The following is a 12,223-nucleotide window of genomic DNA, read 5'->3' as shown; positions in this document are numbered from 1 at the left end:
CGATCTGCACTTATCCACTTGTGACAAAGCATCACCGGTGAGCCCACTAAATATAGCCTTCATGGCTTATTCATTGCACATGTATCTTCTTTCTTCCTTAGAGCCGGTGGGAGGACAAACATTCTTAGGGAAACCATTAATAACTAATATCTATACATCAAACCCTAGAGAGGACAAGTAGAATTCCATTCTACAACTCCAAATAGAATAGTTTGAACCATCAAAGACTAGAGCAGAAATTGACACTAAACAAACCATTGTGTCCTTAAGCCAAAATCTACCCAAGTGAGAGAAAGCTTGATAAATAGGGAACCTAGGCTCTGATACCAATTATTAGACACAATGAACCACTAAGAGGGGGTTGAATCAGTGGTTCTCAAAATTTTCCCTTTAACTATCCTTATGAAAGTATACTAATTAACAAATCTAACTGAATGTAGACTTACCAGTTAGTGAGGAGACTAAACACAAATGCATTCACACAAAGGGACATCACATAACACCAATATGTACGAGGAAAACCCAAGAAGCACCAACCCCTAACTTATTTATGGGCTACAACCTAGAGGAGATACAACCCCTGCACCGAGCTACAAATTAGTGATCACAATGATAGCTTCAAATACAAAATTAGTCATATTGTTACAAGTGAATCTTGCAACCATTTCATATACCTCACTCTTCTGATGAGACACCTTCTTTGTTGCACCAGTTCACTCATTTGTTGATGCATTGCCAGTAAACTCTACCTGATCACCTCTGCTCTTCTTCAGCTCTACAGGATCTCCTCCTCACTGCTCTGCTCTCTTGTCCTCTCAACTATCTTCCTGCATGTATAATCACCTACGGGTTATCTCCTCCGATGCAACCTAGTTGCTATACCGATTGCTCAAACCATACCCGTTATCCCTCTGTTAAACTCGATCACCGGTTTAACCTCCACTCACTCAGTCACTAATCTCTTCTGCTATTTTCACTTTGACTGATTTAACTCTCTTATGCAACATACAATCACTTTGCAACAACCCTATATTCTTCTATTCAGTAGCACTCTTCAATGATTTTGGCTTCCTTATTTATAACCTAGTTTTCTCGCGAAAAACCAATTCAAAACTTAGGCAGATAGGGTTTCCTCATCAACCTCAAGGAAAACCAAATCCAATCGAAGCTTATCCGATCTAATCGCCCAGATAGCTGTTTGCACATCACTGTCATTGTCATGCCTTCTTGATCACGCCTTCTATCTTTGGCAATCTATTTTTTATATTGTCGATTGATTTCTTGGTTAATCACCCAGATTGGTCTTGTGGTTTCCTTCATCTTCCTTGATCTCCCATATCACTTTGAGCTAGCTCTTTGTTGTCCTCCAGACCTCTAGCCACAAACCTCTGCAACGACTCTAGAACACATACCATGATTTACAGGATCTACATTAATATTGACCAACTCTTCAACAACCTCATTGGTGCATATTCCATCTAATGTTGCATGCAAGTCCGCCACCCTGACTCCATGTTGCATCCATGTCAACCAACTGCTAGATTGGATCTTTGTGTCGGTTCAGACAATATCACCGACCAAACACTCAGTTACTGTTTCTTATTTTCTGTCGATATCTCACACTTTACCAGATAACCTTCATGTCTACTCTTTATTGAACTGCCAGTGGAACACTTTAACCAGTCGCCAGACATGTCTATCCATAGCTTTCTTATTCTCATCAAGTGGGAAGTCTTTTATATCTTCACCTTGTCCATATTATCGGTGAACTTATATACTGGTAAATACTCTTGATGACACCATGTCATCAACCTTCAACATACTCCATCTTCAATCCAACCATTTTCCTCTATCTGAATCTACTCAGCCTTGTCTTCTCCCTGATCAAATCGGATCATATCTCAACTGGCTTGTCACAGTGACAAACCCATCATTCTTCATCTGCACCGACATCTCAACATGCCTTCTCTGTCGGTCAGTGCATAAACTTGATTTCATGCACTTGAAGCATTCCTTTGTTTCACCGGTAGATCTTGTGTGAGCCTTTAAACATTTTCTTTTACCTTTTCTTCCTTATCTCACAGAACTAAAATGCACATTGTACATAATAGGAGATAAGTTCCACTTACCGGTGGAGTGACACCTTGTCATCTACATCATGTAATGTACTCATGTGACTTCCCTGTTTGTGTAGCACATCTTCAAATAGACACATGTGATCCGATGTGGGCACATCCATTGTCACTCAGCTCTACACATGGTGACTGCATCTCTATTCGGTGGGAGTCTTCTTGTACTGGAATCTCTCAGCATACGGTGACTAGTTCATCCTTCTCCTACAGTGTTGATGTGATTTAGGTAACATTTTGCATCTTCATCACAAACAACATCCAAATATCATGTTCATTGTCAACATTTCACTTATCAGTTGACATAATCTCCTTTCAGGTGATACACTATACCGGTAACCTTACCATTTCATCCACACAAGTCAGACACTAACTTGTGTACTAGTGACACCAGTGATCATTCCTCTGAATGGCATTCTCTTCCTTACCTTACCGGTGTTCTGCAACACAGGGTGATATCAAAGATATCTCATCTTGTACTCCTACATGACAGTGTTGCACAATCATCTCTTTTACCGGTAGTCATCCCATACCGGTTGACATCAATGACAACACAATGCCAACAAGAACTTGTGGAGGTCACGAGACAATCTTTTTATTTTTTTCTTTCAAGTTTCATCATCAAAACATTTTTTATTTGTTGGTACTTGACAACTTGGTGATTTGCGCTTATCCCTGAGTGGAGAGGAAGATTAGTGAGTCCTTGAAAGGTTTAATTTCCTTTCATAATGGTTCACTTTTCCCACTCTACAAATATCATATCTTGTACATGGTAATAATTGTCATGAATTATTTTTCAAATATACTGGACAATGATACATAATTTTTATTGTACAATTTAACATATGAAGTTGGGTTATTTAAAAACTATTGAGTTTTAACTTTTACACTTGTTATATTATTGGTAATTGCACACAAATTCTAATAACTTAAACCACAAGCATTAGAGATTGAATTCTAGCTAGTAAATGATAGATAGGATATTCCATTTTTAATAAATAGCAACAATAAATTTCAATAGTTTTTTTTAATGCTCTTGAATTTATTTTATGTGGATTAAATTATTTTAATTATAAAGATAAAGATTGATTATTTGAATTGCTTTTATTATATTAACTTAGATGATTTTAAGTATAAAAATAAAACCTGTTATTTTTAATCATGTCTAAGCAAAATTAAAGTGAAGAATATATTCTATTACCTTTATTCTTAAAAAACCAGATCGAAGTAATTACAAGTTGTGTTGCGTTCACTTTTTCTATTTCCATCAATCGAAGAGCAGAGATAGCGAGATAAAAGTATATATTTACTTAAAATGTTGCCATCAATTATGCTTTCTGTATCTCTTTAAAGATTCCATTTCCATCAGCCTGCAAATCGTGCAGTCTCCAGACAAAGAAAAGTGAACAGTAATGAATTTGAATGACAAGACATACATTTCTTTGAGGTCTTATAAGTATTCATAAAATTTAAATTTTATATTGAAACTCAAGACAAAATCAAAGTAAATGCAAGTAGCTTAGTGACATGAATAGTTTTTTATTGGTTTTTAATTATTTACATAGTTTTTACCAATATAAATCTCATTGTTAGGAGGAAAATAATTTTAATTACAAAAAGAATTATGTAGAAGTAAAATAATTAAAAAGTTAAAGAAAGAAACACTGAATAAAGAATAAATGGAGGGGGTGTATAGATCAATCTACAAGTGGGGACTCGGAATAAAGGTGTAAATGTATGCATCAAATGATGTGAATGAATGACAATTACAGCTAGATAAGTTAATTGCTATTTTTTAAACATCATTTGTAGAGATAGATTAGTAACCAACATATTCACATTAGATAGGTTTTTACCTGCTCTGCTAGATAGGATTTTACCTCCTTGTTGGCAGGAAAAGCGTGACTAAGTCTCTGTACAGCCCACTACCCATGCTCATGGCGTCTTCTTCATTGTCTCACTAACCAATCATGGAATTTCAAAGGGAAGGTTTCACTGTAATTACAAAAGGGTATGATGCATTCATTAACCACCGGGGCCCTGACGTCAAAGAGTCTATTGCTTCAGAAATTTACAATTGTCTGCAGCTTATGGGATATCGCCCATTTCTTGATCAGCCCGAATTGGAAGCGGGAGATCCAATTCCTTCTGCCATACAAAATGCCATAAACACTTCCATTGTTCAAATCTCCATCTTCTCACCACGATATGCAGAGTCCTCTTGGTGTCTAGACGAGCTGCTTCTCATGTTGAAAACCAAGGTTCGTTTTATTCCTGTATTTTGTGATGTGAAACCTTCTGATCTTCGCTACCTTCACAAGGGAGTTTATGCGCGTGCTTTCGCTGACCATAAAGAAAAGGGGAGGTTCAGCAACGAGAGGCTTCAACAGTGGGAAGAAGCCCTCAAATCTTCGTCACTCTTCTGCGGCTACAATTTCAGCACGTCTAATGGCTAAGGCTAAGGCTATTTTTGGTACTTTGTTATTCCGTTTTCTGTTTCTGTGTCTATTTTCGATCTATAATCATTCAGTTTTTTCATTTCTTCTTTTTAATCATGTACATATTTGTTTGAATACGTTTGTGATCGATTTTTCCTTTCTCTTAAAATTGTCAGCAATGTGAAGACCCTGTGTAAAGACATTGCCTTGGCTGTGAAACAAGAGGTTGAAAACACAAGAAGTATGGAAGTTGCAAAATATTCTGTAGGACTTGATGAACTGGTGGAGGATTTTGAAAGACAGGTAGCACTAGCAGAGAAACAAAATATCGTTGGAATCTTTGCGATGGGGGGTTCTGGGAAAACAACCCTAGCCAAAGAATTGTTTAACCGCAAAAGGTGGAGTTACCATGGATCAAGTTTTGTGTATGATGTGAGAGAAACATCTGCTAGAGATGAATTAACTTGTTTGCAAAGTCAGCTGCTGAAAGACCTCTTCTTTGAAGATCGCAAATTTATGAGTAAAAGTGAAGGGACATCCTTCCTTAAGCAGCGAATAGGCAGATCTAGTAATCAATTCCTTATTGTTCTGGATGATGTTGATGACCGGCAGCAGCTAGATGCTCTCTTGTTCAAAGATATTGTACTCAAATCTGGTAGTCTGGTCATTGTCACAACTCGTGACGAGAGTTTATTGACAGGAGCCGGAATTACTAGCCGGTATAAATTGAAAGAAATGAAAAGAGACCATGCAAAAGAGCTCTTCTGCAGGCATGCCTTCGGCCTGGCAAAAGCGCCCACGAGATATGAGAAGTTAGTGAATAGCTTTGTAGACTTCTGTGGAGGTTGGCCTCTGGCTATACAAGTGTCTGCAGCCAATCTTTTTGGCACTACTGACATAGGTGTTTGGCTGTCCGAACTGCAGAAATTTAAGAGTAGTCTGAATCTGGAAATAAAGACTAAACTTGGAATAAGTTTGGGCAAGCTAGACCGAGAACAAAAAGAAATTTTTATGGACATCGCATGTTTTTTTATCGGCAAACCGGTGAGTATGGGCGTAAGGATATGGAAGGGATCAGGATGGAACGCGGAGCACACAATTCAGACTCTCAAGGATAAATGTCTTCTCCAAATAAGAAGACGGAAGCCTACGTGTGGATCTCCATGTGATGATCCCTTGGTTTTTCAGATGCACGATCTCCTCCGAGATCTAGGCAGAGAAATGGCAAGAGAAATGGATGTGCATGCCTCTCCCCTTCGACTATGGCGCCCTCAAGACCTTAAACTTTTGGTTGGCTTCTTTCTCCCTCCATCTTTTCCTATTTGAAATTATAAAATCCATCAAAACATTCTTTTCCTTAGCATGAATTATCATTTATATTCAGCGCCATTTGACCTGGATTTTTAAATGCAGAAAAACAAGGGATTTAAGGAAATCCTCACCGAAACAAAAGACAAAAAGATTAGGTGTTTCAATTCAATTTTTGATCCGTCCATCGATTGCCAAATTACATATTTCTTGGGAAACTCGGATGATCGTGATCTGGCGTTAACTGATTTGCTATGGATTGAGCTTCAACTGAATGGGCATGAATGGACAAGCATCCCTTCATGGATTGCTCTCGAAAACTTACAGAGTTTAAGGATCATCGGAGGACATCTCCGGAGATTGTGGCAGAAAGATGGCCAGGTATATTTTATTCTTTATACAAAGTAAATTTATGTTAATTAATGGAATTCGACACTAGTTGTTTTGTAACACTTCTCACCATTTTAGGTAACTGTTCAATTGTAGGTCCCTTCCCAGTTGAAAGAGTTGCTTCTTTATCGAGCCTCTTCCGCAGAGTTTCCAGATGAAGTAGGATTGCTATGCAATTTGGAAAAACTAGTCCAAAAAGGAAGCTTGACTAGTATGCTCGTCGTTGATGGCAGGGCCTTATCAAAACCGCTTGGAAAACTCTGTAACCTCCGAAGTTTGGTTTTAGTAAATTGCAATTTAACTGGGGACCTGACTTTGAGGAGAAGTCGATATCCAGAGAGTAAGTATACCACAGCCATATGCTCTAAGCTTGCATCTGAGGTCTTAGTTAGTGGAGAGTCATATCCCAATCTTCAATATCTCGTCCTTAATTCAGTGCATAATTTGGGTAAATTGCATTTATCGCTAGTAAATCCCTTGAATAGTGTCAAGTTCAAAAATTGTATAAGATTGAAAAGTGTATCAGGTAACTTGGACCAAGGAATGTTTGAAAAACTAGTCATAAGTAAATGTCCACAGCTCAAAAAGTTACCAAGACAACTTGTGAGTTACCTGAACTCCATTGGAGTTGATTGTTCAATACCTGTCAAAAGAAATAAAGACTTGAGAGCAAGAGAACATCTGCATCTTTCAAATGGTAAACTCAAGAAATACAAGACTTGTGTTGCAAAGCCATCAAAGTCAAAGACGTTCGAGTCATACCCATTATTGTCATACTCATCATTACCAACAATTACATCAGAATTAGGTGTAGGGTATTTGCCTTTAGTCAGGTATATGTAAGTTAATATATTAAGGTAAATTTTTTTATCTTCTATATAATTTTGTAATATAATTTTGAAATACATACATTATTATCTGTAGTATTTGAGAAATATTTGTATTACATGTATTTTTATAGTCAATTTCAAATTTAAAGAATTTCTAGCGGATGATTCCTTTTGTTTGTACGAAATGAGTTTAGAAAGATTTTTTTGCTTGTTCATTTCTTTCATTCCTACACATTGAAATAAGAAATTAGTGGACTTATATTATAAATGCATGGCTTGTGATATGTTAAAGGTACATTGCATTTAAAAAAAAAAAGTTTGTGTTCAGAAAATGAATTATAGGTGAGAAACTATAATATTGGTAACATGGAAAAATCACTTAATGCAATAGTATGTGAGTGTTAAACTTGCATCTACACCATGCAACTATGAATATATTAGATTAAAATTTCTTTTGTAAAGCATATACTATGAAGATAGTGATTAAAAAAAAGATTGAAAGTTTATGTATAGAAGGTTGTACAGAAAATTGTGTACCTAAAATTGTTATCACGAAAGCAAATTGGTCAAAGGAGAATGGTGGTTCTATTTGAACATGCATCTTTTATTTATTTAACTCTAGAAATAGTTGTAAAAGTTAATCATTTCATTTTTCCTTTACTAATAGCAATTGTTGCTTTGTTAAGTGGTAGTCCTTGGGATTTATGTATAGTAATTGCTCATGCCATGGATAATGATATTTGTCTACAATTTTCTAGAGATATGGGTGTTATATGTAGAATTTTTGGGTCATTGTGGTTTCAAGGTGGGCTATTGTATTTATCAAATTTTACCATTACATATAAAGGTAAATCAAATTGTTTAGCTTTCTTTAATGGAGCCTTGAAGAATTATATAGTTTATGTGACAAAAAAAATTTAGAAAATTTAAAATTAGAAATCATTTTTAATGAATTGGAATGAAAGAATTCATTCCTTTTTGATGAAATTTCAATGTGAATGTTTTAAATTTATGTTCAAAATTTAATGTCATATTTTTACCTATTTTACAAGCCATGTCTAATTTATTAAATTGGAGCATGACGAGCCTAGGATTGAAATCTCGGGTTAGAGTGGGTTAGAGGTGAGTGGCTCTACATATTGTCCCAAGTTTGGATGTCACTTCATGGCTACAATAGCTGAATGGTTATAAATCAAGAAGAAATTTTTTAATTATGTAATTGATTGAACTAATAATATTATGTCTATGGCATAGATTGAGTATTTGCATAGAATCGGTATAGCCACCCAAGGGCATGTCACACTTGGTTGGGTAATGGATATCACTCGATTACTCTCTTGTCCTTGTGAGTGGCAGGCATACTCATTTACAAGCAATCTATTTGAGCTTCACAATGACACTCCTTACCTCTCACTAGTTTCCTTGTTCTTGTAGTTGTTGGGTGTTAGACACCTTAGATTCTTATCCATCTTGTGTTCTTGGTTGAGTAATCATTGTATGTTGTCTATACATATTTTGTATGCATTATGATTGGTGTGTAAACCTTGCTCCCATGTTTGGTGTAAGTGCATTTGTGGCCCTTATTTTTCTCACTTATTTATATAAATTAAATATTTTCAATTTAATATCTTTTTATGTTAAATAAAAAATCTCTCAATATCTTTTAAATATATACATCTAAGTTATCAATAACATTGGTATACTCAAAGGATTTTTAGACCATTTTTTAATTACAGTTGTCCTTCCAATCTTTCTTGATTTTAATTTTTTAAACATATTCAATAAATTAATAAATAAATAAAAATGTCTTATAAAAAAAAAAACATTTATTTAAATAAGTAAGTATTTTATTAATTTGTTATGATGTTTTAACATTTAGATAATTTTTAAATCAAAGATAAGAATACTATTTATAGCTACAATAATTTCAATATTTTTAATTTGTTAAATTTATTTTGTATAATTCAAGTTATTTCAATCATAGAGATGATGATTTTTTAATTACATTTTATATATTATGTTGGGTTAGATCATTTTAATTATTAAAAAAAATATATTTTTTTTTGATAAAAGTGGATGAACCACTAAAATTATATTAAATCTTTATATTTTTTTTACATGGTGTCTAGTTCAATGAGCACTGAAAGGAAAGAACCAGTAAGAAAACCCTTCAGTATTGCTCAAAAAACAAAAGCCTATTTACCCATTACAAAAGCCCATAGGCAACCTAGATACAACCCCTGATTACAATATCAATCGCATTAGATATAAAGGAAGCTTGGAAAAAGCTTATAGGAATCAGTGAAGAAGATGGCACCCCAAAATGAAACCACCATGTCCACAAAGTGTCATCACCCAAAAGGGACTAAACTGTCTATGCACTGCATGACTCCAAGGTCTTGCAGAGAACAAACCCATAGCCAGAAGGGAACCAAGTAAAAGCAGTCCTGACAACACAAGAATAGTTAGCAAACATATGCCCATCCATATAATAAGCAAAGAAGGATGGAAAAAACCCTCAGGAATCAGGGAGAGGCCTATCCATAAAAGAATCCAAAGCAAAAGCCATAACAACAACAACAAGATAAGGAGCCATCTGCACCACCAAATAACCTGTCCCTCATCCGGAATATAATAGAGAAAAGGACAACCACACCAAGAATAGGGAATGAAGGAAGTTTCTGAATGAAAGGTCTATTAAGAGAGAAGTTTCATGCAAGAGATAGGAAAATCCGAAGGGGCAAGTTCTATATGATCAGCACCCTCAACAATAGCCTTGTTTGCAATAAAATCCGTGAAAGCATTAATTTCTCTAAAACAGTGAGAAATAGAGAAAGTGGAAAAGCCATTTAGTTGAAGGAGAATGTGCTCTAAAAAATACTGCAAGTGCCAAGAGAGACACTTTTTTCTAGCAACCGCCTGAAATACCAGCATTGAATCACCTTCAATAACAATGTCCTTAATGTTTAAAGAACGAGCAAGATCAAGTCCAAAGGATAAGGCCTAAAACTCAGCCACATTATTAGTGCCATGACCAATATATTTACCCACTACTTTGATGATCTTTGAGGAGTGATAAAAAATAATTACCCTTAGAGGCCCCATCAAGCTAAAGTTTGAATGAAGGAAAAGGAGGAGGACTCCATTTAGCCATCTTGCGCTTAAGAGATGAAGAAACTCCATCTGTTATAACCCCATGAGAAGGCATCAAATGAAGTAAAGACCATTGCCAAGTGACCCAATTATCCCAATGAGAAAATGACCTAAGATGATCTAAATTTCTATGAATGAAAGCAAGCACCACTTCACTAATGGAAGCTTGAATTTTACCAATTATGATTGTCAAAGATGAGGATTTATGTTTGAAGATTCTTGAATTCCTTTCAAGCCAAAGATTCCAAATCAGCAGAGATGGAGCGACAACCCAAAGAGATGAATAGAACGAAGAGGGAAACAACAAGGGCCATGACATAAATTGTGAAAGTAGATTTGGACAAAGAGCAGAAGAGCATCCTAACATATCAAACAACTAATACCACCACTTAGAGGCAAAAGGACATAGCAAGAAAAGGTGATCCATCGATTCCATACAATAACCACAGAAAACACAAGGAAAAACTATTGTAATCCCAAGTCTATTCAACTGCATTCCAGTAAGGACTTTATCTTGGACTGCCAACCAAGCAAAAGCCCCTACCTTTGGAAGACAAGCAGGATACCAGAAAAGCTTAGTAGGCCAACAAGATGGCAAGGGGGCCTGAACCAAAGAATTTTACCCCTCTTTAACTGAATAGGAACCTATAGTATTTTTTACCCAAACCAAAGATTCCTCCTTCATATGGAAAAGTAAAGGTATTTTACGAAGTTCTTCTATAAAAGCTAAAATAATATCATTATAAATAGATAGGGGAGGGATATCCTTCCATTTAGCCACTAAACATGGACCTGAGGTGACAATGTTGAAATAATCTACAACAAAAGGTCCCCAAAGATCTGACAAAATATCCTATAAAGGGGACCAATCACGAATAGCTGAGAGAGCAGGATGCCCATTCCAAACTTCATCCCAAAAATGAGCCTTTTTCCCATTATGGACCACCCAAGATAAATGTGGTAAGATCACCTCCCTACAAGAAATTAAAAAATTCCAAAACGCAGAGCCCTTCGGAAGGGATGTTGCAGTAAAAATCCTTTCGCTGGGTGCTCCCCTTAAATACTTGGCGAGCATGAAGGAAGCCCATTTACTCTAGGGGTTTGCATATAACTTCCAAATCAATTTTGCCCCTAATGCTTTATTCTGAATAACTAGGTCGCAGATACCCGCACCCCCCACCTCCTTGGGATGACATATTTTATCCCAAGCAAGAAGAGGGACCTTTGTTTGTCCTCCTAAGTTGTCACTCCAAAGGAATGTCCTAAGGGAAACCTTAATCTTCTTAATGACTTGAGAAGGCGCCTGTAGGATAGACATCAAGTATGTAGGAATGGCACTCAACACTGATTTGATTAGAAGGATCTTACCAACCATTGTTAGCCACTTATGATTCCAGGAGGTAATTCTAGAGGTAATAGAATGGACTACTTTATCCCAAAAGGAGGTCTTATCCGAACCCAAAAAGAAAGGGATGCCCAAGTACATACAGGGAAAGGTCCCAACATGAAAGCTCCAAAAGTGGGCAAGATTGTCCCGAACTAATGTGGGGACATTCACAAAAAAGACTTTGGACTTTTGATTGTTAACCTTTTGACCAGAAAAGGCAGCGTAATTAGAAATACTTTTCTTAATAACTCGAGCTTCCCTCATAGAAGCCATCCCAAATAGAAGTGTATCATCAGCAAATAAACAATGAGATTGTGAAGAAGGGAGGCCATCCACTCTGATACCTGACAATAGACCCAAAGTCATAGCATTAGATATAGCCCTGCTCAATGTTTCTACCAAAAGAATAAACAAAAAAGGGGATAGAGGATCTCCTTGCCTAATTCCCCGGGAGGAAGCAAAAAAGCCCAAGGGAGAACCATTAATCAAAACTGAAAAGCGAGCAGAGGATATACATGAAAAGACCCACTTGACCCAACTATGTGAAAACTCAAAATGATACAAGACCGCCACCAGGGATTGTCAATT

The 12,223-nt window shown here is 36.2% G+C and overlaps 2 protein-coding genes across 2 annotated transcripts; both read left to right on the top strand.

Moving 5' to 3' along the window:
- Positions 1-4,099: 4,099 nt before the first annotated feature.
- On the top strand, positions 4,100-4,585 carry LOC131857097 (TMV resistance protein N-like). The gene has a single exon (XM_059209177.1). The coding sequence runs from the start codon at positions 4,100-4,102 to the stop codon at positions 4,583-4,585; it is 486 nt and encodes a 161-aa protein (XP_059065160.1).
- Positions 4,586-4,748: 163 nt separating this feature from the next.
- Positions 4,749-7,116, top strand: LOC131044443 (disease resistance protein Roq1). The gene is made up of 3 exons (XM_057977764.2): positions 4,749-5,857; positions 5,981-6,256; positions 6,362-7,116. Exons 1-3 carry the CDS (start codon positions 4,811-4,813, stop codon positions 7,106-7,108), a joined length of 2,070 nt encoding a protein of 689 aa, XP_057833747.2. The 5' UTR covers positions 4,749-4,810; the 3' UTR covers positions 7,109-7,116.
- Positions 7,117-12,223: the final 5,107 nt, after the last annotated feature.

Source organism: Cryptomeria japonica, chromosome 1, assembly GCF_030272615.1.
Source record: "Cryptomeria japonica chromosome 1, Sugi_1.0, whole genome shotgun sequence".
Lineage (NCBI taxonomy): Eukaryota > Viridiplantae > Streptophyta > Pinopsida > Cupressales > Cupressaceae > Cryptomeria > Cryptomeria japonica.
The sequence above is the reverse complement of the archived record's forward strand: the minus strand, read 5'-3'. Positions and strand labels throughout refer to the sequence as shown.